The sequence below is a fragment of the Bufo bufo genome, chromosome 2, assembly GCF_905171765.1.
Source record: "Bufo bufo chromosome 2, aBufBuf1.1, whole genome shotgun sequence".
NCBI classification, from domain to species: domain Eukaryota; kingdom Metazoa; phylum Chordata; class Amphibia; order Anura; family Bufonidae; genus Bufo; species Bufo bufo.
The window spans coordinates 120859028-120886419 of record NC_053390.1 but is presented as its reverse complement, the minus strand read 5'-3'; the positions used below and the strand labels follow the sequence as shown (position 1 = coordinate 120886419).

Below are 27392 nucleotides of genomic sequence, written 5' to 3'. Positions count from 1 at the left end.
CGACTTGGTCTTTATGCATTAATTGTGGGAGCCAGTATGAAAGTTGATTGGCGAGGGTTTTAGTAAATATTTTCAAATCAGAATTGGGGAGAGCAATGGGTCGGTAATTTGTACAGTCTAATAGATTATTCCCAGGTTTTGGAACCAGTGTTATGTATGAGTGCAAAATCGAGGCAGGTATCGGAGATCCCTGCAAAAAAAGAGTTAAATAAGGGCAACATGTGAGGTAGAAGAATGGAGGAGAAAGTTTTATAGTAGGTGTAGGATAATTCATCTGGCCCAGGAGACTTATTGTTAGGGAGTTGTTTCAACACTTCTTGTAGTTCCTCCATTGTAATTTGGGCATTCAATGAGGAAAGAGCCTCTCTCGACAGCTCTGGAAGATTGCATTGAGATAGAAAAGAGTTAAAGAGGTTTTGGCGTTCACCCTGATCAAACGGCACCTGTTGTGGAAGGGAATAAAGGATGAGTAGAACTCCTGAAATAAGTTTGAGATGGCTTTAGGTTCGTATATCAGTGTACCATCAGCTCTCCTCAAAACCGTTGGATTTCCCGTTACATTGGAGTCACGTAGCTGACGTGTTAAAATAGTATGGGATTTATTACCCCAAGCAAAAAACCTTTGCCGTGAGAATAGCAGTAGTTCTCCAGTTTTCTGGTGGGCCAGTTCACGTGATCTAGCTCTTAAAATTACTATGCGGCGTAATAATGATGCGAGCATCGCAACTCCAATTGAACTTCCAAATCCCTTAACTGGGCTGTAATAGTAGCTTGTTGCAAATTGCGGTCCTTTTTTAATCTAGATCCCAGGGCAATACAATTGCCTCTAAAGACTGCCTTATGTGCTTCCCATAGCGTACATATGGAAGGAACAGAAGACTGATTTATAGTAAAATAGTCTGAAAGAGTGTCTTGGAGTTTTTGTTTAAGTAGTGGCTTGGAAAGAAAGGTCTCACTTAGTAGCCAGTGACATGCTTTAGTGTGGAGTCCAGAGGTCTTAATGGAAATGGAAATTGGGGCATGATCTGACCATGTAATGTGTCCCACTTCTGCCTCAATTAGCATTCGGAGGGTTGGAATATTACCAAAAAAGTAGTCTATACAAGTATATGTGCAATGTGAATGGGAAAAGAAAGTATATGATTTCGATGTGTGATAGTTTATCCTCCATAGATCAAATAATGCAAACCTTTGGATCAGGCGTCTAAAGAGACGCGAGATTCTGCACTGTGCGTGTGAGGGTGTAGTCTCACTGGGAGACAGTCTATCTCGGTGTTCAGAAAAGGAGATATTAAAATCCCCTCCAATAATCACTGCTGCTGGAAGATAGTGGGAAAGTTTCAAGAACACTTTGTTTAGAAAAGGGATTTGGGCTGAGTTTGAAGCATATAGGTTACACAGTATAAGTGGATTACCATTGACACTGGCTTTAAGGATAACATATCTGCCATTTACATCGGAAACACAGGTTTCCACTTGCAATGGGCAGCTAGTAGACAAAAGGATAGCTACTCCAGCAGTCTTTCTGCCCGTTGTTGCAGAGTATACTCGAGGGAATGACCTAAACGCAAATTTGATGGAGCCATCTTGGTCAAAATGGGTCTCTTGGAGGAAGATTACATCTGCTTTTTGAGAGCGACATTCATTAAGGGTCAATCTTCTTTTAGTATTAGAATTTAGGCCCTTAACATTCAACGAGATAAATTGAATCATCTTGTATATATGTACAGGGTGTTATACTTGCTATGGCATACTCGCCCAGTGATCCTTTAGGAAAGCCACGACCAAGGGTGTTCTCAAAGGTCTTCAATGTGTGCAGAATAGACTCAGAGTGTCTAGATATGAAAGATATGGGAGGGAAACACAAAAAGAGGGGGAAAGACACATAAGACTGCATATATATAACAAAAAGCCACAAAGTTTTGCAATCATTGGGCAAAGGTGCCCAGATAGGAGGTCAGTAAAGTGTAACATACTAGTACAAAAACACCCTGCATCCATCCCTCATCTACAAAAAAGACAAGGGAAAGAGAAAGGGTAAGAATACTAATCCCCTGCACAAGGGCGTGACTGAGTATCCTCAAAAATGGAACACTGAGATAACAAGAAAATAAAGGAAAAAGTGAAAGAATCAGAAGAGAAAATGTCAAACAAGTGTAGAAACTAAACGTTTTCTCTAACAGTGGAGAAGTCGCTCTGTAGAGGATCTCTGAACAGCAAACAAGCAGTGGGAATTATCCCAGGTTAAGCTGCTCACGAGGGTGCATCTTGGGGTCCAAGGTTAGACAGTTCATCCTGCAGGGGCGACCTTTGCCTCTTCTTCCGGACAGCGTGCCAGACCGGGGCCGGAGCAGGTTGCGGTTCAGGGACTTCCCAGTCGACTATCGAAGGAACAGCAATGTCCAAAGCAGAACAAAAAGCTGTGAGGTCTGCATGTGTGCGCAGAGCAGATGTCTTGCAATTTTTTGAAGCCATCAATGCAAAGAGGAAACCCCATCTGTATGGTATCTTCTTCTCTCTTAGGCGGTTGAGTAGAGGTTGTAGTGTTCTCCTTTTCTGAAGCGTTAGCAAGAAGAGCTCTTTAAATTTTTTTAAATAAACACTAGTTTGTTTGGTTTACGCAATTCTTCATTAATTAAGGCGGATACATTTTTATGCAAAGGGAAAGACCTAGACTGTTTTGTCTGCAGCCCCCCAAACATAATATCCTGTACCGATTTAGCCTCTTTTACGTCTTCTATTCCCATGGTTGCTTTGATTGCTTTCAAGAGTTTATCCACATCCTCCACGGGAAAGAAAGCTCTCTTAATTTCATTATTATCGGAATCTGAAGAGAGGGATGAAGCGTCAGAGTCCAAACAGAAAGACTGGACCTCCGCCCCGTCATCTGAGCCCGACGAAACCGCATTAAACTCTTTTTCCGTTTTCTTTTCTCAGGCTTCTTGGAGGATAAAGAAGCGTTAATCTCAGCTCTTACAAAATTTTGCAGACAACTATAAAAGGATGGAGATTCCTCAGCCACCGTTTTGTCTATGCATTGCTGGCATAACCTCTTGCTATAGTCAGAAGCCAGAGAACATTTGCATAAGGCACATTCTTTGTGACGTCTCTTAGAAACAGCTTTTTTTTAGGTTTTTCCTGCAAAGACACATACACATTTGTACATCAAAAGATGGTCATAAAACATGTGGCTACACAAGCCTCTCACTCCTCCCTGGTACCGAGGTTGGGTTGGCCGCCGGTTCCTCCATAGCCTCTTTTCCTTCTTCCTCCATGCTGCAGCCCTCACGTGTCTCACAAACGCCGGCAGCCATTTCCGGTTCCAGTGCCATTTTGACCACTCCCCCTCCTCACGTGATGCGCCCGCCGACGGATGCTTACTGGTGCTTGCTATTGCACCGAAGCATTGTGCCCTCCAGCGCTCAGGAACACAGCCATCGCGCCTCTGCCCCCCCCCCCCCCCCCCCCCGCGCACAGCATGCCGCACAAGAACGAAGGACCGCAGGTAACAGGGCAGCCTAGGGAGAGGAGGCCGAACCACAGGCTTTCCCTCAAAGACAAAAAACCATACTGAGGGCAGAGAAGAGTCTCCGCCTTTTTGTGCCGCAGGTTTCCTGTCTTTGGGGGCGGATCCATCCTCTTTCGTGGTGCTGTCGTGGGTGAGGGGTAAATTCTTCATACATATATACGGCAGCAGGGCTTCCTGCTGAGGAACAATGGGAGGCTGTATAGACAGTTTTCACATGGATTTCAGTGAAAATCCACCGTGTGAATATGCCCTTATCCTGTATCACTTTATTATGGAAACTGAAATAAATGGGGTAATTTACTAAAGACCAGCATCTCACATGCAATTCTTAGTAAAATCCCCCATGGAGAAAAATCTGACCAATTAAAGGAGTTGTCCGGTTTCAGGAGGAAACCAAACAACATATATGTGACCCACCTGCAATAACGAATAGATAGTTACAAACCTGAACTCTCCAACGCTGCCGCTCTGGTTCTCCCGACAGGGCTCTTTTTACCCAGCTGAAGCGGTGACATGTCCAAAACATGTGACTCCTGCAGCCAATCACTCGCCTCAGCAGTGCACTGAAGAAGCCTGTGATTAGCTGCAGTGGTCACATGATGTTGACTTCTGCAACTGGGTAAACAGAGCGCTTCCAAAAGAATCTGAGAATTTGTTGCTGTCCGTGCGGAAGGAGCAATTTTCTGGAGCACATATTGTTAAATAAGCCAGGTTGTGAAGGTCTAGCCCAGGTCCAGTCTCGTTCTGACTGCTTTTTGAAGTGTAACTGCCATTTCACTACCAAAAATGAAATTCCTAACATATGTGATGCTGAAGGGAACATATTCATGAAGCTTTATTTTTCAGTTAATTTTACCTTTCTGGTGTCTGTATTCAGCCCTTAGCAACCCTATTTCTCTGTGCCGCTATTTCAGCATCTTCCTAAGGGTCCATTCAGATGTCCATAGAATGGGCTGCATCCGTTCCGCAAATTGTGGAATTCATTCTCTATGGGGCAGGAATGGATGCGGACAGCACACAGTGTGCTGTCCACATCCGCATTCCCGGAGCGCGCCCCCGATCTTCCGGTCCACGGCTCAGGAAAAAAATAGAACATGTCCTATTCTTGTCCGCAAATTGCGGCCAGGTGCCAGCAATTTGCGGATCCGCAATACATTACGGACGTGTGAATGGACCCTAAGATGGCCTCTGCTGCACTTCCTGTGGTGATATTTGCCCTGTCCTTGAGGCCATCCTGTATTTCCCTCACTTCCCATAACCCCTTGCTCTCCTCACATGAACTAGCAGGACCAATCAGAATGCAGATAACTTCCCCCACTACCCCAGAGCAGTGTGTATCCTCTCACATACAGCTAACCAGAGACAAGCCCTGCAAATACATGAAATCAGTAAGCATTTGTTTTAGCCTCCTAATAGTCACTTGTCAGCTCTGCAGCTGCTCCCTCATTCTCCTCCACACTGACAGAGAGGCATGCTCAACCTGCATCCATCCAGCTGTTGCAAAACTACATCTCCCAGCATGACCGAACAGCCTACAGCAGGGCATTGGGGGAGTTGTAGTTTTATAACAGCTGGAGGGCTGCAGGTTGAGCATGCCTGAGCTAGAGATATGGGTGTTGTATTATTTGAAAGCTTTCAGACAATAACAGAATGACAGCAATATGTTCAGTACAGGGGAAGATATCACTGATAGAAATCGGGATGCAGTGAATACAGCTGAAAGTGAAAATAAAAGCAGATTTTACCCGTGATTATTCCCGACTCAATTTCTAACAGTGATTTCTCCTCTGTTGCTTGGACTTTAGCTCTCATTCTGGTCTTGTATGAAGCTTTCAAACAAGTCCAGTTGCATGTTTCTAGCTGCTACCATTCAGGAGATAGCACCATCTAAAGCCGTGGTCCCCCCTCCACTTTCTGCCAGAGCCCAGGCACTCAGGGTTGTGCTCGTCCTCCCAGTGCTCTCCCGTCTCTTGTTGATATCAGAGAGGAGACGACTGCACATGACAACGCTGTGAGAAGACGCTGCTCAATGTAAAAGTGACACACATTTCTGGGTGTTATTATGAGGTGAAACTGAAAAAGATTAAATTATAAAGCACAAAAGCATTTATACAGCAGGGTGTACTATACCATTAGGGTATAAAAAAATGAAACAGCAGTTACATTTTAAAGAAGCGTGGAATTAAGAAGTTGACATAAATTGCAACTTTTCTATGCTGGAAAACTGGCATAGAGCCATGTTGCGGAGCTTCACGGTATACCCTTAATATCTTCACTTAAATCCCCTTGTAGCTGAAGAAGCAGGTCAATAACCAAGAGACAATTTCCCCAGTGACTGGACGACACACAGTTTGGGAGTCAACTGACTTTACTAGGCATGCGCACCTGGTTTCAAACTGCCAACAGCCTCATTTACATACAATACATAGATTACTATGGTACAAGGAAAAGGGGGGAGGGGAAGAGGTTCAGACAAGAAAGACATTCTGTAAGTGGCGGTGTTTGCCACAATGCTCCCCCAGAACCAAGCCGGCATACACAGTCTGATCCCAACGGATCGCCTTGGGGATGTCCGGAGGAGTACTCACAGATCACTTTTCAAGTTCAGTTTGTCTGGATAACCCGTCGGCGTTGCCATTTTGCTTCCCAGGGCGGTAGTGGATGGTAAAGTCAAAAGGCTGCAGCGCCAAACTCCAGCGCAGCAGCCTGGCATTGTCTCCTGACACCCTGTTCAGCCACACCAACGGGTTGTGATCTGTGAGTAAGGAAAAGGGTTGTCCATACAAATAGGGCTGCAGCTTTTTAAGGGCCCACACCACGGCCAGACATTCTTTTTCTATGGCGGCGTAGCTTACTTCCCGGGGTAAAAGTTTTCTGCTTAAGTAAGCCACTGGATGCTCGCCGCTATCTGCTCCGACTTGGCTCAGTACTGCCCCCAATCCAAACATAGAAGCGTCTGTGTGGACGAGAAAGCGTTTAGTTGGATCAGGGGCGGCAAGTACAGGTGAATTCACAAGAGCCGTTTTTAGTTGCTGGAATGCCTGCTCACACTCTGGGGTCCAGACTACTATCTTAGGGAGATTCTTGCGGGTCAAATCGGTGAGGGGTTTGGCCAGGGTACTGTAGTTGGGTACAAATTTACGGTAGTATCCTGCGGTACCTAGGAATGCCAGTACTTGAGTTTTGGTACGAGGGGTTGGCCATTTGGCTACAGCCTCTACCTTAGCCGGTTCGGGTTTTTGTTGGCCGCTCCCTACCCGGTGTCCTAGGTATTGGACTTCTGCCATCCCTATATGGCACTTACTGGGTTTCAGAGTTAATCCTGCCTCCCTAATACGGTCTAGTACGGCTCCTATGTGGGTCAGGTGTTCAGTCCAGGAGTGGCTGAAGATCGCTATATCATCTAGATAGGCGCAAGCGTACTCCTGGAACCCATCCAATAGCCGATCCACCATCCTCTGAAAAGTAGCCGGAGCGTTTTTCATCCCGAATGGCATGACCTTAAACTGGTACAGGCCAAACGGGGTGACAAACGCCGACTTAGGGATGGATTCTTCGGCTAGGGGAATCTGCCAATACCCCTTACAAAGATCTATTGTGGTGAGGTATTGGCCCCTGGCCATTTTGTCCAGGAGCTCGTCTATCCGGGGCATAGGGTAGGCATCGGATACGGTCTTATCATTAAGCCTCCGGTAGTCTACGCAGAAGCGGGTAGTCCCATCCCGCCTCGGCACCAGAACTACTGGGGAAGCCCAAGGGCTTTCAGAGTGCTCTATGACTCCTAGTTGTAGCATTTCTTCTATTTCATTGCGCATATTATCCTTTACGGATTCAGGTATGCGGTAAGGAGGTTGGCGGAGAGGGGTCTGCCCTGGTGTTTCTACTCTGTGGGTGGCTAACGGGGTGTACCCGGGGAGATTAGAAAAAGTGGTTCCTTTTTCCCTTATTAGACTATGAGCCTGCGCCCTTTCCTGGGGACTCAGCTGTTCGCCTAACTGAACCTCTTCCAGGTCCTCTTTCTGGCCCTCTTTCTCTAGGAGATCTGGGAGAGGTAAATTGTCAAAGTCCTCTGCGGCAGAGGCACAAATAGCGGTCACCTCTTCTATGCGCTCGTAGTAGGGCTTCAGCATGTTCACATGGAGCATGCGTCTGCCCCCTGCTCCAGCGCACGGGCCGATCACATAGGTGGTATCGCAGATTTGCTCCACCACCTTGTATGGGCCCTGCCAGGAGGCCTGCAGCTTGTCATTAGGGACTGGCCGTAGGATTAACACCTTCTGCCCGACCTGAAAGCTGCGGTCCCTGGCCCCCTTATCGTACCATCTGCGCTGTCGTTGTTGGGCCGCTTGGAGGTTAGTACGTACCGTCTGGGTCAGAGCCTCCAAGCGTTCCCTAAACTCCAGCACGTATGGGACAATAGGGGTACCATTCGTAGTTACCCCTCCCTCCCAGTGTTCTCTGATAAGGTCTAAGGGACCCCTCACTCTCCTCCCGAACAATAATTCAAAAGGGGAGAATCCCGTGGATTCTTGGGGTACTTCCCTATAGGCAAAGAGCAAGTGGGGCAAAAACCGTTCCCAGTCTTTTAGAGTGTCTATGAACGTGCGGATCATCTGTTTAAGTGTTCCGTTAAACCGTTCACAGAGCCCGTTGGACTGGGGGTGGTAGGCGGAGTTTAAGATCGGTTTCACCCCACACACTTTCCAGAGTTGGTGGGTGACCTCTGCAGTGAACTGGGTGCCCCTATCCGATATAATCTCCTGGGGAAATCCCATACGGGAGAATATTCGCATAAGGGCATCGGCTATAGTCTCTGCATGTACGTTGGTCAACGCCACTGCCTCTGGGTATCTAGTGGCGTAGTCCACTACGGTCAAGATGTATTTCTTGCCGGAGGGACTGGGTTTCGCTAAGGGTCCTATTATGTCTACAGCTACTCGACTGAAGGGTTCTTCAATTATGGGCAGGGATCTGAGTTTGGCTTTATAGCGATCCCCTCTCTTCCCTACCCTCTGGCAGGTATCGCATGTTTGACAGTATTGTCTAATATCCTTCGAGATACCTGGCCAGAAGAAGTTCTGCGTCAGCCGATGTTTCGTTCGGCTGATTCCTAAATGCCCTGATAATGGTATATCGTGCGCGATGCGCAGGAACTCTTGTCTATACTTTCGGGGTACCACTAACTGCTTAGTGGGCACGGGTATGGACCCTGCTACTACCTTCTCTGCATAGCGGTATATAAGACCTTTGTCCCAAGCATATCTCTCTCCCTCCAACCCTCCTTGGTCCTTATTTATCCTATCTTTATATACCTGCAGGGAGGGATCTAGGGCCACCTCACTGCCAAATTCCAGGGGGGCATCCCAGGGTAGAATAGGAGGGGTGTGTGGCATATTGTTTACCTGAGCCTCAGTGTGATCGGATGGAGCCGTGGTGCGTGTTTGCTGCCGGGTAACAACCGGGTAGGCCTCTTGGATAGTTGGTTGAGGGACAAAAGCAGAGGTGAGCTCCCCCAAGTCGTTGCCCAAAATAACATCAGCGGGCAAATCCTGCATAATTCCCACCTCCACGTTTCCATGCCCTGCTCCCCAATTCAAATGCACCTTGGCAGTGGGAACTTTGTAAATTGCTCCCCCTGCCACCCGTACAGCTACACAGTCTCCGGTGAGGGTGTGCTTAGGCACCAAATGATTTCGGACCAGGGTTAACGTGGCCCCAGAGTCACGTAATCCTTGTATACCCTTCCCCTCCATGTGTACCACCTGGCGGTGCCCTTGGCGGTTGTCTGAGGTGGCTTGTATGGGGTTTACCTCGTGTAGGATCCCCAGAGGCTCTTCTATTGAGGTGACTGTGGATGTTGGGAGCACAGATTCTCTTTGGCAGCAGTGTACTGCAGCCCGATTGGGGGGAGGAGGACCCTGGTGGTTCCAGTTCTGGCGAGGTCGGTTACGTGGGCAGTCTCTCTGGATGTGCCCCTGTTGGTTGCAGGTGTGGCAGCGGATCGGTGGTCGGGTATTGTACCTAGGAGGGTACGGGTTGTGACTCGCGGCTGGTCGTGGGTGAGCCAAGGTAGTCACTGCTGGCAGAGGGGTGGTAGATCCATACGTGGTCCAGTGTGGTGTGCGTTGATCTCGCCTGGTGTCTTGGAACTCGTCAGCTAGCTTGGCTGCCTCTGGTAGGGTACGGGGTTTGCGATCTCGTACCCAATTTTGAAGTTCTGTGGTTAGTCCATTAAAAAACTGCTCCATTACTATTTACTGGAACATCTCTTCCATAGTGGTGACCCGTGCCGCTTCCATCCACCCCTTGGCGGCTCGCTGTAGTCGGTGTGCCCATTCAGTGTGTGAGTCTTTTGTTTGTTTCTTGATGTCCCGGAATTTGAGTTGGTATGCCTCAGCGGTAATGGCATACCGTGCTAGGATGGCTTGTTTGACTTTGTGATAATTCCTGATGTCTTCGTCTGGGACGGTCCGGTATGCCTCTGCGGCGCGGCCTGACAATCTACCTGCCAGCAGGGGTACTTGGTCGGCTGGGCTGTGTAGCGTGTAGCTGGCACAACCTTTCGAAATCCTGTAGGTATTCGTCAATATCACTTTCTCCTTCTGTGTAATTTATAAAAGCTTGGTAGGGAATCTTAGCTTTTCCCTGGGTAGTGCTGGTGGGCGCTGGGGCTCCTTCCCCGACTCGCTGAATAGCGTTTTGCTTAGCTACAATGTACTCGTGTACATCTGCTATCAGTCTTTCTAGTGTCTCCACGGAGGGGGTGTTTGGGTAAAAAGCTAACCTGCTATTGAGCTCTCTTGTAAATTCTGTTGGCTCTGTCTCCTGTGGAGCTGCCGCAGTGGTCGCTCTGTCCCCCTCCATGAGTTCGGCCACAAGAGTAGCTTTAGTTTTGTTGCTGGCTATTCTTCCTCTTGCTTCCAATAATTCCTTTAACGTAGTTCGTTTCAATGTTGCATAATTCGTCTCCGTTCACCGTTCGTTCGAATGACTGCACATATTCTCGGACTCCGGTATATCCGAATGGCTGTTTCAACGAACTGCTGCTTTGCTGTGCTACAAGGCTTGTATCCCACCGCTTGCCACCAATTGTTGCGGAGCTTCACGGTATACCCTTAATATCTTCACTTAAATCCCCTTGTAGCTGAAGAAGCAGGTCAATAACCAAGAGACAATTTCCCCAGTGACTGGACGACACACAGTTTGGGAGTCAACTGACTTTACTAGGCATGCGCACCTGGTTTCAAACTGCCAACAGCCTCATTTACATACAATACATAGATTACTAGGGTACAAGGAAAAGGGGGGAGGGGAAGAGGTTCAGACAAGAAAGACATTCTGTAAGTGGCGGTGTTTGCCACAGACGCTGCTCAATGTAAAAGTGACACACATTTCTGGGTGTTATTATGAGGTGAAACTGAAAAAGATTAAATTATAAAGCACAAAAGCATTTATACAGCAGGGTGTACTATACCATTAGGGTATAAAAAAATGAAACAGCAGTTACATTTTAAAGAAGCGTGGAATTAAGAAGTTGACATAAATTGCAACTTTTCTATGCTGGAAAACTGGCATAGAGCCATAACAAATTACCCTCAATATGTTTTGGGGGGGAGGATACAAAAAGCTGTATACCAAAAAGGTAGGTCATTCACGTTATGGTAAGGAAATATCCAACACCAGCTTGTGTGTTGACTCTAATGATGGAAAAAAAAGAAATCTAGAAAGAAATAAACCTGAAGTCTAATGCAATCTGAATGAAAGTTACAGTCAAAGCATAAAACCTTGCTGAAATATCAGCTCTGCATTCTCTACTCAAAACCATAACACTATCTGTCAAGGATAATCAAGCATATAAAAGACATAAAGCACTGAACATAATATAACCATATTCACATGTGATTTGATTTGGAACATTTAACTGCTTCTAAGTAAATTAGAAAACACTCATCAGTAATTTAGTGTCTCTCTGGCCAACCATGTACAGACTGATTCCTTGGACAGAACCAACATTTGGGCGTATGGTGGGAAATAAGGAGTGCACAATCACAACCAACTGTTTCCCAAAATACTGGAAAAAGCTGCTTAAATTACTGAAAACAGAAGGCTTTAAACCCTTGAGGATGGGCATATCTTACCAATTACTGCTGTCAGTAAAGCAGATCATGGTTGTAGACACTTACTTGATTCTGTAAGATTTCCAGGTTTCTTAGAGTTGTCCCATTCATATTAAAGCATTCAACAGAGTTCGACATTGGCATGAAACAGCTAAAAACAAAATGGTACAAGGAAGAATACGTTATAAATCTTTAATGTCTGGTAAAGACTATAATTTTTTTTTTTTTAAATGAATGTCCTAACCTTGTGGGCACTAGCCTTGGAAGCCCCAAGCCTCACGTCTTACCTGAGCACCCCAGTTCAGTGTCCCCCACTGCCCATGGATCCGGTCTGTAAATAGCAGGCACATATGGCTGCTGCATCTATGGCAATCAAGATAGCGGCAATCACACAATTAACCCATGTGACCACTGCTCTGGAACGATCCTTTTCTGCGCTGGAGGGATTCAGTGGATGTGCAGATCCAGCAGATTGTGCTGCAAGCATCTGGAAGTGCGCTAAATGCTTTCAGCACAAGCACAGAAGAGGATGTGTCTAAGCAGCGTATAGGTGCAGCCCTGTTACTTCAGTATCTGTCTGACATCATACTACTTAGTGATTATCAAATTGTTACTAGTATTGATACTAAAATAATCTCTAATCCCTGGTTCTATTGTTTGCATGTGTAACGGTGTGCTGCCATACGTTTTTTGTTTGGTGTCTGCATGTTAGCTTTTGATGTGCCAGTCTAAATTTTCTCGTAGTATGTGTGGAGGGTGGCTCCCTCCTTTAGATTGAGCACTCCCCACCCATCTGCCCATGGCTTCTGAGCAGAGAATAAATATAGCTGGTTCCTTCACCGCCCTGAACATTGTAGGTTTAGGTTAGGCGGTTCTGTTAGTGTTAGGTGTCCATCTGCAGAAGCCCCCTTGACGTTGGTAGATGGGCCCGACACACGTTTGATCAAAAATGTGCACAAAGAGCTTCCATTTTTCATGTATAGTAGGTATAATGCCACTTTAATCTAGAATAATCCCTAGTTCTATTGTACGCATGTGTAATGGTGCGCTGCCATACATACTGTATTTTGTTTGCCGTCTGCAGGTCCAGGGAGCTTTATGGATGTGCACCTGTGACTTCTGATGTGCTAATCTACATTTTTTTGCATAGTACTGAGGTGCTATCACAGAATGAATGTATGCTGCAGTGATTTGTGGGTCACAACAGAACCCTATTCACTTTCATTAGTTGCTATGCAGCCAGCACTGCAAACAGCACCATGCAATGTGTGTCGTTGCTAAAGTTGTATTGTAGACCTAGCCTAAAGCAAGAGTGGAGTCTACATGGAGATGTGAAACATTTAGGAGCCTCATTTTTTAAATACAATAAAAGGTATGTTCACAAGTTGAATTTTCAAGACGAGTTTCAGAGGGAGCATGCTCTCGGTTTAGCGCCATTCAATGGAGTTAATCCGAGAATGGCACTGCACCATTCAAAATGAAAAACCATGGCAGAAACTGCAGCGGTATCTACCGCAGGACACAGCCAAGATGCAACGTGTAAAGATACCCTAAAAGTCCGACTATAAAAAAGCTCCAAAGCATGGACAGGGCCTATGTAAAGGTCAAAAGGACCTGCATGATGACACACTGAGGGACATTTATCAAACTGGTGTAAAGTAGAACTGGCTTAGTTGCCCATAGCAACCAATCAGATTCCAGAATTTATTTTTCCAAAGGAGCTGTAAAAAATGAAAGGTGGAATCTGATTGGTTGCTATGGGCAATTAAGCCATTTCTACTTTATACCAGTTTGATAAATGACCCCATGGAGTCCGTAAACCTTCTAGAAAGCAATGCCTCTAGAGGAGAATACCTTCACTATACTGCAAGTGATACTGCATGGCGAAATACTGTACACCTCACACAGTATGGTCACAGTCTGCAAGCACTAGTCCTGGGGCTGAATTAACAAAGATTCCTTATTATAACTATCTGAATGTTATATGCAAAGATATTTACTTTTACAGTCTTTTATATTGTGGTCAGATGTCAAACTTTCAGTGAACGGCCCAGTGTTTGGCCCTTATTAAACTAACTCCACTGAAAAGCTGGAAATTCAGATGTAAAAGCAGCCAGATATTCCAATCCAAGTAATCTCACTCAGGTCCAGGCAGCTCGAGGGTAAGAGATCTAGGGTAACTTTCTTTCGGATCCTCACGTTACAAGTGACTGCAGAAGATGCATACGGTCATACAGGGCAGTAATGGAGTAATGGAAAGAACGTCAAGGGGCCTTAATTGTAGCACCGTATGGATGCACATGGAGTTCTTTTCCATTGGTTTCCTTGTGATTCACTCTACTGCCTTCCTGGGGACAATACTATATACCAGTGGTGGCGAACCTATGGCACGGGTGCCAGAGGCGGCACTCAGAGCCCTCTCTGTGGGCACTCGCACCTTGGAAAAAGTCTATGGTGTACCAATATGCCTTAGACTTTTCCTGCCATTCATCAGCGCAGGGAGCACTATGAACAGCACAGGCAGTGCACTGAATGTAGGCAGGCTATTATAGCTAAATGATAAAGTACATGGAAGATATACTATATTGGACTGTAATATTCAGGTTAAATTGTCGTGTTGGCACTTTGCAATAAATAAGTGGGTTTTGGGTGGCAGTTTGGGCACTCGGCCTCTAAACGGTTTGCCATCACTGCTATATACCCTTAATTATGGGACATAGAGCATTTCACAGCAAAACATTGAATCATAGCATGGACAGACATAGACATCTCTGTGTGTCGCTGCACAGCTTCTGTGCCTTGTGCATGAAGCCTAACATGAATAGTTACCAGTGGATTATATTCCCTGAATGAAACTCACTCTGAAGAGAAGAGAATTTTTTATTTTTTTTTAAGCTGGCAGAGCTGCTAATCTTGTTGTTCAGGGAAAGAAATTCACTGGTGACTTGTTATGGCTCCACTTCACATGCAGGTACAGGAGCAGCTAGGAGACCTAGGTGTGATCACACCATCTAAGAGCCCCCGATATGCCAGCATCCTGTCTCTATGCGAGTCCAAAGGGCTATATAGCTTCGCTGCACTGAAGACTACTATGTGGTTTTGTGGACATTGGATAGAAAACGCTGTTACAGCTCTAACCTTGGATTATAGAGTATCCTTTCCAGGCGAAATTCTTTCAAATATGTGATGAGCGCTGCCAAAGAACAAATCACTGCCTTCTCTAGCTTCAGGATGTGCATTAACCTTTGAGAACCTGCAGATGCATCTAGGTATGGAAATGTGAAATAATTAATTATGAGGAACAATGGAGTCAAATAATAGTCTTCTCAATTATAACAGCATATAGAAAATGGTGGGCAAAACATAAAGAAATGTGTCACCAGGACATAGCCCTGAAACGTGAAGTGATTCTCTAGGACATGCATATGATGCTGCAAATCCACAGTGGTAATATTCTGCCACATCTGAATACACCCAGAGATAAAGCAAAAATGACAAATTGGCTTCTACCTCACGTTTTTTTTAAAATAATTGTATATTTATTAAAGAATATAAAAAATGACAATGCACATCTAGAATAGATTCATGCACATTAGTACAAGGTAAAGGATGAAACATGTAAAGCATTACATTCACATTGATTGAGCACCTATAACACTCGATAATATTCAATGATGGAAAATGAAAAGCCAAGCAGTAATATAACAATAAAGTGTACTAAGAGAAACTGTGTCTATTTTTAATCAGTCCAAAATAGGACTACTGAGCAGCATATCCTAGAACAATAAGACATCAAGTAGTAGTGAAGGTATCTTAGAGACCCGAGAGCCCAGAGCTTCTCAATAAGTAATGCTTCATCAAACTAATATCCAAAAGACAAGACAAATAACAAAGACAGAGACACAATGGGAGGAGGAGAAACACATCTTTCACACAAGATCGTTAAGGTTGCCTCGTGTCCCAATAATTATCCCACGGGTCCCATATGGCGTTGAAGAGTACAATTTTGTCCTGAAACATAGCTGTGGAGTATTCCATTGTTCGGACCTCTGTCACCCTAGCATACAAATCAGAAACCCGCGGTGGTTCAGGGCTTTTCCAAGATCGGGAGATTAAACAATGAGCTGCTGTTAGTATCAATAGTAATAGCTTAAGTGAGTGTTTTTAACTTGAATGGGGACAACATTAAGCAGGAAGGACATAGGGTCTGGTCAGATTTCCACAGCGAAAATGTCACTCAGGAGGGTGCCTACTCCAGTCCAGTAGGGGCGTATCTTGGGGCAGTCCCATAAAATATGAGGCAATGTACCCCTATGCAACCCGCACCTCCAGCAATCTCCCGGGACTACTGGGTTCATTCTATGGAGGAGGTCAGGAGTGTGGTACCAGTACATTCAAATTTTATATTAGTTCTCCTGGTGAAGTACCGACATAGAGGATTTCGCTGGCCTCCTTCATATAAGGTGCCAGAGTGCGTCCGGTAAGACCTTCCCTAGGTATTCCTCCCACCATACCATGTAGGAATGCCTTTTAACCCGATCAGGGAAGGGAGTCAGCAATATGGAGTAGATCTCAGAAATTAGACCCTTCGCGTGTACCCCTTCCCTGCAAAGGCGTTCAAAGGCAGTCGGGAGGGAGACTGTGACCCCCGAAAAAAAATGGACTGTGCAAAGTGACTGATCTCGATATAAAAGCAATTAGAGGAGGAGGGGAGATCATATTTGGTCTGGAGGGTAGAAAACGGCAAAAGGTCCCTTGTGAAGGGGTCCACAATATCTGCAAACAGAAACCACGGTCTCGTCGTGGACGTGGTAAGACTAGTAGGGAGCATAGGGTGATACAAAAAGGAGGTCATGGCGGAGTGGTTAGAAACCAGAGGGAACTTACCACTACACAGCTGCCATATGAATCTAGTGCAAGCCATGGGCCCTAAGATATCCTTAACTGGTAGGGCCTTGTGAGATCCGGACCATAGCATAGAGTTAGGATGTGTAGGAGCTAGCCAGAGTCTTTCTATCTGCATCCAGACAGAGTACGGGTGCAAGGAAGCCCAGGCCGTGACAGAACGTAGTTGTGCCGCCCAGTAATATTTGGACAGGTCCGGTACCCCTAGTCCACCCTGGTGCTTACTGGATAGAGGGACTGACCTTGGGATTCTACGACGTCTCCCCGCCCATATGGATCTAAGGAGGTGAGATTGAATGGATCTCAGATCCTTGAGGGGCACTACAATCGGCAAGGTCTCAAAAAGATACAGAAGCTTGTGCAAGATCGTCATTTTAGTCGCAGCAATACGTCCCGTGAGAGAGAGAGTGTCAGAGCATGCCATTTGTCCAGGAGACCCCTGATTTCTGCATATATGCGTGGGAAGTTAGCTTTATAAAGGTCCCCATATCGGGGCGTAAGGTCGACACCCAAATATCGCAGGGAATCCGTCTTCCAGTGGAAAGGGAAGTTAACCCTAAGAGAGCCCAGGGCCACCTGAGAAACATTAAGAGGGAGGGCCTCAGTTTTATGGGTCTTGACCTTATACCCCAAGAGCCGACCAAATTCCTGCAGGATGGAGTGAAGGTTTGGTAGGGAAATATGAAGTTTGGTAAGGGTAAGAAGGATGTCGTCTGCATATAGCGATAGCTTAAACTCCCTGTCCCTGACCATAACACCTCTGATGTCTGGACATGCCCTGATTTTGGCCGGAAAGCTGCGGTGCGGGCAGGAGCTGGTCTTTCAGACGGCCATCTCAGTCGGTGTCCGGACACGCCCCCATGGGTTGTTTTTTTTGCAGGATAACAGGCCAAACTGGATGGACAGATGTCTTTTTTCGGCCTTATATACTATGTTACTATGCAATCATTAAAAAGAAACGCCTCCGAAGGTGTAAATACCTTTTAAAGTGGTTCTGTTGGATACATAGTGCATTCATAGAAAAGGTCATCGATCTTTGTTTGGAGGACCCCATCAATTAGCACAAGAAGGAGGTTGCACGTTTTGGCCTCTTCATTGTTTGCAGAGTACCCAGTGGCTCATTCTTATGGACGTTATGGGAGTTAGGTTTTAAGCCCACATACCATTTCTTATGGTATGGTATTTGCGAAGGCAAAGAAACAGAAATGTTGCCCATAGACACCGCAATACATTTTACACTAGATAAACAATTACATGACTGTTGGAGGGTGCTCAGAGGCTGACAGACAATTTGATCAGCCAATCAGGGGGCAGGGTTCTGACAGGTCCTTTCGTCAAGTAGGGAAAAAAATGCCATTCTGTGGACAGCCATCAATCTGAAAGCATGTGTTTTGGCTGTGTCTGCCACAAACCAATATACAAGCTCTCAATATAGTTGTGATAGGGAGAGTACAGTGATAGATAGATTTAGGGTTTTTATCAAAGAAAGCATAGAGAGTGTTGTTGTGAGTTTCTGTTTCATACAGCTGCTGGCAAGTTCTGCATTGCAAAATGCTGCAATAACCAATTTTTTTCTGTAAATGGGCAGCCAGCCAGCTTTATTTTTTCAAACCTTTCATATATTTCATGGGCTTACGGTCAGCACCTCCAGCATCAATAGAATACACTCTGCTGCAAACACTGAGCAACCTCCCAATTTTTTTCCCCCTATTTGTAATTGGGCATCTCCGTAATGTGTTGTATTACTAGATACCGTGCCTTTACAGCAAATGCATTTTACTACGACTATTAGTATACCTGTGTTAGTGAACACATTTTACTGTAATAATTACTTCAAGATATTCACAGTTACAGCAAATGCATTTTACTGCAATACCTGCATTAGTAAACTCATGTTAATGAATACATTGCATTACTGTGCAGTTACAACAAACGCATTTTCCTACAATAACTATTACCATTGTAAAATTGTAAATACCAGTGTACCAGTTTGTAGAAGAGGAGGGGCGTTTAATTGCGCTTCTGTCTGCAAATAAAAAACAAACTGCAATTTTTCTACTATTTAATAATCTGTGTACCAAACCTGTGACTTTAGATTTATATAGGCCTCATAATAAAATGTCTGGTAAACAGAAGAGGGAAAACCAAGAGACCCATGCCTGGTCATCCGAGAGTCATATAGCAGAAGTAGAAGTAGTTGGCGCCATATTGAGGACAAAGAGGATGAGATTAAGGAAGGGATTGCTCACTCATCCTCTCAGTCACAGCATTCCTCCCGCTTCACCTCTTTGCAGCCACAGAAAAGCCTTTCAGTTGCATCATCTCTGTCTAAACTGCCCCTTCCTTGTAGGGTACCTTCTTATTTTTTTCTAAGAAGAGGCAACAAAACCCTACGTGCTATGAAAGACACTCAAGAGACTCTTCCTGTTGATGACCTGTCAAGGAATAGTCAGTGTTTGGACTGCCATGAGGAGGAGACTCAGGGACAGGTGGACCACATTAATAGCTGTGTTGATGGTAGTAGTAGTAGTAGCAATTGTAGCAGAAGTGGTAGTCATGGCGAGAGTGGCACTTGGAGCAAATACAGAGCAGGGGGGGCCAAGAAGCCCATGGTGACATCTCACAGTCTAAAAGTGGTGGAGAGAGTGAGGACTATGATGATGACTGTATGTTGAACAGTGTCATCCAAATCGGTCGGCACTGTGTATAAGAAATCAGGGTGCTCGGTCAAAGGGTCGGATTCCCAAGTAAACTAAGAAAGTAGCTGGTGGGTTGAACTTTATTGGTCACTTTTCAAAAATCAGTCAGTGACGCTTTTCGGCACCTATAGTGCCTTTCACAAACTATGAACAAGTGGCAAGTATATGTTGAACAAAACCTGGGAGCAGGATACTGTGGGAGCAGGCTCAAAACATTTCAGACCTAGGCTGCTGCTAGCTCTTTGCAAGTATCTCCCATATGGCATTTTTTTCTCTAACAGGCCGCCACACAAAACCACTGCTGTTTGCAATATCTGCAAAATTTAAATAAGTTGTAAGTGTTCAAACACAAACATACATACCAGAGCTCTATTGCAGCACATGAGGCGGCATCACCGGATCTAGTGGGGAAAACAGAACTACCAAGCATCTTAAATCAGAATAAATCTGTCCTCCAGTTCCTGGTCTTCTTTGTGATAGCCAGGATGCAGTACAGTGTTCTTGTCATCATCATCAGCCGCTTCTTCTGATGCTCAGACTCCTCCTCCTCCGTTCTATTGTGAGACATCCATAACAGAATATGTGATCATGAAAAAACTACTTGAGACCAGCAATTAGCTTGTGTGCAAGCTGAAGCGGCCAAGATGCTGGTGGTGCAGTTGCTGCTATACCACTTAGTTGTGGTAACTGAGGCAGACTTCCATGCCTTCAAAAAAGTTAAATTCTAAACTAAAATATAGTTTTTTTTCTTTGCTATCCATCCGATTTTTGGACAGGCATCCGTAGTAACGCAGTTCTGTGCCTTAAAGGGAGTCTGTCACCAGCATTTCACTTTTTTAACCCTTCCCACAGCTCCCTAGCATGCCTACAGTTAATAAAAACGTTACCTCTGGCATCAATCCTGGACTTATAGAACCCTCAAAAACGATCTTTATAAGATATGCAAATGAGGGCTCGCAAGTGCCCAGGGCGGCGTTACTCTCTTAGGTGCCCTGCTTGCTCAGCCTTCTCATTGCGTCCCCCCGCCCCTTCCTACCCTCTGCCCACCTTTGTACTAACTTGTTATGCTGCCGATATCCCGCGCCGGCGCACTCATTCCTAACGATTTTCGCGTCGTTAGCCGGCGCATGCGCAATAGTTACTGTGATGCCGTACAAGGAATGGGCATCGCAGTGCGCATGCGCCGGTCAAAGGAATGAGTGCGCCGGCGCAGGATATCGGCAGCATAACAAGTTAGTACAAAGGCGGTCAGAGGGAAAGGATGGGCGGGCAGAGGGTAGGAAGGGGCGGGGTGACGCAATGAGAAGGCTGAGCAAGCAGGGCACCTAAGAGAGTAACGCCGCCCATGGGCACTTGCGAGCCCTCATTTGCATATCTTATAAAGATCGTTTTTGAGGGTTCTATAAGTCCAGGATTGATGCCAGAGGTAACGTTTTTATTAACTGTAAGCATTCTAGGGAGCTGTGGGAAGGGTTAAAAAAGTGAAATGCTGGTGACAGACTCCCTTTAAACAAAACTGAATTCTTCTCTATGCTATGCCATCTGTAGAACTTTTGGCCAGGTGTCCATAGTGGCACAATTCCTTACCTTTAACAAAATTTGATTCTTTAAAATGTTATTCTTCTCTATGCCATTTGATGTACTTTTGGCCAGGTGACGCAGTTCTGCACCTTCAATAAACTAAAATTTAGCTCTTCTCCAAAATGTAATTCTTCTGTATGCCGTCATTATCGAAATGTTAGTGCAGTTCCGCAGCTTCACCAGAATTTATTTCTGTTGCATGTGGCTAGATTTGCATTTTTTTTCTAAATGATTGTTTACTTTTCACAGCATATACCCCTTTCCCTGGCCCATGAAGTTCTGGGCAGGCTGACACAGTAGCCAGAAATGACAGTTTGCTCTCGCTGTACTTTTACTTTGTACAGCCTCCAGTGTTATCTCAGAGCGGGTGGTGTCATCACACCCAAACGGACAAAGTTGTCCTCCGCCAGTGTACAAACCATTACTTTTGTCAAAATTAACGAGGCATGGATCCAAGAGGATATTCATACACCTCCAGCTGAAGCAGATGAATAGATGTGTCATTACTATTTATCACCGGCCCTTTTATGCCACTGCCGCTGTCTTTCTGCTTACCATCATGTTCTGTACTGTGTGGCTGTCACTGCCTCCACTGCCACAGCTGCTATTACCCACTGCTAATCCCCCTACTGTTCTAACATTTCCCCTACACAGCTGCAACCATTACTACTCTACCAGTCCAACACAGTTGCTCACACATCTATTGCCTTGTCTGTTCAATGTTGTGCTGCTACTGCTGCCGCTACTATTGCGGCCACATGGCACTATTACCATACCCATTGACATCCATACTGTACTGCTGTTGCTCCTAATTAAAAGGGGGAATTGTTCTAGGCTCGTTCAGAATAAGCCACTGTTTCTTCTAACACACTAACACGCCTGTGTTAAAGCATAATTTTTGGACATTGTTCCTAACAAACCAGTGTTTTATATATATATATATATCAGTATCACGCTGACATTATTTGTTATTGCTGTCATTGTGTTAAAGAGCTTAAAAGGAGGGGAAGGGGGGAGAAAGAGCAAAAATATGAAAAAAAGAAAGACATGACAGAAATAATATGAGTCTTAGGAGACCTTAGAGTACCATATACCAATTTTCAGGGAAACTGGAGCACTTTTGATTCGTGTCACTTTGTCGATTAAGACATTAATCAAATTTTTTGAAAAAGTTGACGAACTGGACAAAAAACTAATTTAGAGTTTGCTCATCTCTAATATACATATACTGTATAGTGTTATGATTATATACACTATAAATATATATATGCATACTGTAAATAAAATAGAAAATACAGTCCAGCACACACACAAAACCCATAGGAGAAGGTATGCTGGCACATTTCATCTGAGAAGTGCCATCTGAAGTAGTACTAAAATGTGGCAATCCAGTAGTGCACATGAAAGCAATACCTACAAAACACGCTGGTCAGTTGAAAGACATGCTTTTTACTCCAGAGACACACTGAGCCTCAAGAGCGTGTCAGATAAAAGACATTATTTCCATAAAGCTTTTTTAGTAAAGTTATTAATATTTATATTCAAGACTACACAGTAGGACTGCACACTGTCCTTAAGACAATAGAAGAACACAGAAAATGCTGTTAGAATAAATATGCTCCATTCATCAAATTCAGCACTTTGTCAATTTTAGTACCACATTCCTATTGATCCAGTGTTATTGAAAAACGAGAAGCCATGACATTGTGAGGCTATTAAGAGGCATGTATTGGGAGAATCTGTGCCTTTTAACACTGCTAAATAGATACCTCCTATGACCAGATATTACCATATAAATAAAATACATAAAATAAAAGCTATAATAAGACATCATTAAACAAATCTTCATAAAATGGAAAACTAATCCCATTTTATTTAAATACTATAAACAGTATGAATAAGGAACAGCAGTACCCGTAGAACTAGACATGTAGGGTACGGCTACACAATGACATTTGTCACGTGACAAAAGGGTACAACTACACTGCGACATGCTGCAACGTGACAGTTGCAGTGTGACACCACTGACTATCATTACAAAAAAAGTTGCGCGACATTGCTGCAACGAAAATTTGCATGAAAAATGCCATCATGTAGCCCTAGCCTTACAGTGCTGCAATCATGCATCATCATGAGACTTTTTGAAGTCCATTAAAATTCGAGTTTGTGCTGGCAAAAGGGGTGCCAAATCTATCAAAAGCTGGACGTTTTATAGATTTAGCACATCTAGAGCATAACACTTTTGTCTAGAAATGCTACTTCAGTTTGTGCTAAATTGTTTTCCAAATTTTTAAAAAAGATGCAGTGATAAATCTGGAGTGATACTAATTAAAATACCTAACCACACCCACTTTCCCATCCACTTTTCAAAAGTGACAAGGGTGGTGTAAAATGGTCACAAATTTTGGAACAAAATGACTCTTTTGGCATACAAATTTGGTACATTTCCCCCACAGTTTTTATTTCAAATTAACATGTTACAGGCTCAAGCACATGGCTGTATATTCCCAATGAGGCCATAAAAGATGCGGACAGCCCATCCGTAAGTCCATTCTATGGTCCTGCAAAAAAAAAAACCATGTCCTATTTTTGTCGATTTTGCGGACAAGGATAGGACATTTCTGAAGGAGTTTTTAAAAAAAAAAATAATAGAGGTAGGATCTCGGCCAGTATCTGTGTTTTGCGGATCCTCAATTTGCGGACCACAAAAATGGTTACTGCCGTGTGCATGAGCCCTAATTCTGAAGGTCTGTCCATGAGTCTGTGCAGCCTGACAGCTGCTAGTAAACTTCTTACAAAGCCTGTAGATTTATATATTTTTTTTAAATCTTATCTTTCAGTAATACAAAAGAACTTCTGGAAATTCCTCATAGCCACCCATTATTGATGCTTGTGGGCATCATTCCAATCACAGCCATGATAGACTGAGATGGGAATAACCCTTTAAATTCCATGGACATCTTTAGGGGCAATTTTTTATTATTGAATTGTACTCATTTTTAGCTAAAAATCCTTTTCAATTGGTCTTTATTAAAAATGTTGAGTCACTTTCTCTGTACAGTCTTGAGATTCTAAGGCTCTGTATTTTTACTGTGTTCCATCAGGCAGCTCATCTGACGGCTCTGATCTCTGACCTTAAAAACACTCATTATAGCTCAATTCCTATCTTATTGATAAGAAAGTGGCTTAAATAAGTGTTTTTGAGCATCAGTAATTTAGAAATAAGGGTTATTAGATGATCAAAAGTGAAAGTACAATTCTCACAGCTAGGCAGAAGTTAACCCTTTATGACAAAGCTGCTGAATATTTATAATAAAGACCAATTGAAAAAAATGAATTTAAAGAGGACCTTTCACTTGTAAAAACTATGTGAACTAAGTATGCTGCCATGTAGAGCGGCGCCCGGGGATCTCACTGCACTTACTATTATCCCCGGGCGCCGCTCCGTTCTCCCGTTATGCCCTCCGGTACCTTTGCTCCTTAAGTTATAGTAGGCGGGTCTTCCCTTGTCCTGTGGGCGTCTCCTTCTCCTAGGCTGCAGCGCTGGCCAATCGCAGCGCACAGCTCACAGCCTGGGAGAAAAAAACCTCCCAGGCTGTGAGCTGTGCGCTGCGATTGGCCAGCGCTGCAGCCTAGGAGAAGGAGACGCCCACAGGACAAGGGAAGACCCGCCTACTATAACTTAAGGAGCAAAGGTACCGGAGGGCATAACGGGAGAACGGAGCGGCGCCAGGGGATAATAGTAAGTGCAGTGAGATCCCCGGGCGCCGCTCTACATGGCAGCATACTTAGTTCACATAGATTTTACAAGTCAAAGGTCCTCTTTAAGCCCAAAATGAGTAAAATGCAATCATAAAAAAAAATGCCTTTAAGACTAGACATGCAATGACTAATCAGGTCACAAGTGTAAACAGTTCACTAAATCAAAGTCAAATGTATATTTAAAATGTTGCAAAAATAATAATGTAAAGAACTAGGAATTTGGTGTAGGTGCAAACTGATGGCTTTTCTTCTTTCTTATTTTCACTCGCAAACAACTACTTCTTAGCATGGATCACTCTTTGTGCTATACATTCAGCAAAGTTACTTCACGGTCTCCAAAGACTTTGACTTCTTCTTCCAGAATAAAGAGGTTCTTTATTTTCATTTGTGATATGCTGGCCCATGTTCAATCAAAGAATATTAAATATTCATGTTCAGGAACCAAATGCATTCATAACTAAGGGATGTAATGTGTAATGAATGTGTTACATCTTTGTAAAAGTATGTATGAAAATATTTATTTTCAGCATGTAGTAAGCCTACATTATATGAATTAATAGAGAAGCTAGATGGATAGAGAACCTAGAGGTGCCTCTGGTTAGACTAAAATGAGAGAACAACTGTCCAAATCTCATATTCGTTGACCCCAGGTTCATTTTATAACTGAATGTCAACCATGGAGAGTGATAACCAGAGCAGAAGAACCTCTCCCAGTGACAGCTATTCAGAGGAGCTCAGGGGTGTGTTCGACATGACATGAGGGGATTTGTGCACCTTCTAAAAGGTACCTTTCCTACCTCCGTATACCCAGTAGAATGCCTTCAGATGAATTAACCCTGATTTACCGCCTGTATTAAACGGCTCAGGCACAGATATAGTTTAGCCATTTTTAATACACGTTGGATTAATAATTATAATTTTTTGTTGAGCTATCAACTTTTTTTTATAGAAAAAAAATTTGTAAAAACATATGCTTTTTTACATTCTAATTAATTATTCTAGTAATTAACGGTATATACAGTTGTTACCCTAAAATAGACTTTTATTTGTGTTCACCTTCACATTTAGTTAACTTTCATACATCAAATATCTATTTTAGGATAACTGGGTCAGAGCACGTATTGTGACAATGATTAGAGGGGGGAAATCTTTTTTGGACTGTAGCATAATATGTATTTTTTTTTTTAATAATTTTATTTATTTTTATGATCTATCACTTAAATGGGTTATCTCAGTTCAGCAAGTAGCATTTAAAATGTAGAAAAAGTTAATACAAGGCTCTTAATAATGTATTGTGATTGTCCAAAATCCCTCTTTTACTGGCCTCTGGTGACTAGGACTGCGGGAGTGTGCTCAGGATGGTGCCTTTTCCTAGAGTGTACAAGCACAGCCACCGCTGCTGGTTTCCAGGCTGGTCGTAACCATGGAAATGAGCAGTGTATAATGTGATGGAAAAATTAATACAGCCATCAAAGAGGCAATATGGACAATCACAATACATTAGTAAGTGCATTGGTATTATTTTTCTCTACATAATAAATGCCATTTACTGAAGTGACACAACCCCTTTAAAAGGTCAAAACTATACTTTTCAGTCTCTGACAGCCAAACACCAGACATTTACAGCCTTAAACGGGTTGTTCATGGTTGGATTACTTTTATTTTACATTTCACGCCACTCTGTTCTTCACTGCACTTAGGTCCCCGCATGCAAACTTCCAGCACAAATGGGGTCCAGTGTGTCCCTGCAGTTAAAGGGCTTGTCTCACTTCAGCAAATAGCATTTTTTAAGCATGGGTGGTATAACCATGAAATTAAGCAGTGTATAATTTGATGGAAAATGAATCTAGCCTGCAAAGGAAGCAACATTGAGAATAATAATACATTAGTAAGTGCCTTGTATTAAATTTCTCTACATAATAAATGCCACTTTAATGACTGGCCTCAGCGGTGACACATCCCCAAGTGGGACGTAACTCAGCAGTGGCTTCAGTTTGGGAAAGAGCTACATGGTATTATGAATGAACGGAGCTTCTCTGAAGCAGCCTATTCAGCTACTCACAGAAAAGGTCACACTCTTGGTTTGATATTTTACACAGGACTGGAAATCTCTAAAGTATCAGTAAATCCAGGTAACTTCTTATCTAACTATTAACCCAGCATTCTTAAAGGACTAGCGTCACAACATCAGCTTCGGGGGGTTTGGGGCTGACAACTTTTTAGATCCCTACACCCTGGTGCAGCAACACAACACATCTGTGTCTTCTGCTTTTGATGCTACTGTTCCCTGGCACATCATAGTCTTCATGAAACTAAAGGGGGCAGCAACGTGTTTAAAACGTAACATTTAATGATGTCATTAAAAAATACCAGGAGCGGGAAAATGGACCCCTTACAAACATGAAACACAGACAGACAACAAAGGACCTGGAATGCGTGCAACATACCAGGTCACCTTTGATGTGGTCCCTAGCACCATCCCGAGTGGGTTTGAGAGGACAAACCAAAGGTAGGTAAATGCAAGACCACAGATGTGTACTCAAAGATACTCGTAGTACACTACTAGGTCTAATAGCATGCCAGACAGGCAGAAAAAGGGTAGGTCTTGTCTGTCTGGCATGCTATTAGACCTAGTAATGTACTACGAGCATCTTTGAGTACACATCTGTGGTCTTGCATTTACCTACCTTTGGTTTGTCCTCTCAGAGCCACTCCAACTAGTTTAGGGGTGGTGCTAGGGACCACATCAAAGGTGACCTGGTATGTTACACGCATTCCAGGTCCTTTGTTGTCTGTCTG

At 44.0% G+C, this 27392-nt stretch overlaps 1 protein-coding gene across 5 annotated transcripts in view; it reads right to left on the bottom strand.

Moving 5' to 3' along the window:
- MSH3 (mutS homolog 3) overlaps positions 1 to 27392 on the bottom strand; it is a 211618-nt gene that overhangs the window by 104885 nt on the left and 79341 nt on the right. For all 5 annotated transcript variants that reach the window (XR_005776986.1, XR_005776987.1, XR_005776988.1 and 2 more), the window contains exons 10-11: positions 14785 to 14911; positions 11713 to 11797 (exon numbers count right to left, since the gene is read on the bottom strand). Coding sequence is in view for 2 of the 5 variants with exons in the window: in XM_040421493.1 (XP_040277427.1) it covers positions 11713 to 11797; positions 14785 to 14911 (212 nt within the window). In the remaining 3 variants the exon portion in view is untranslated. The remainder of the gene's footprint in view (positions 1 to 11712; positions 11798 to 14784; positions 14912 to 27392) is intronic.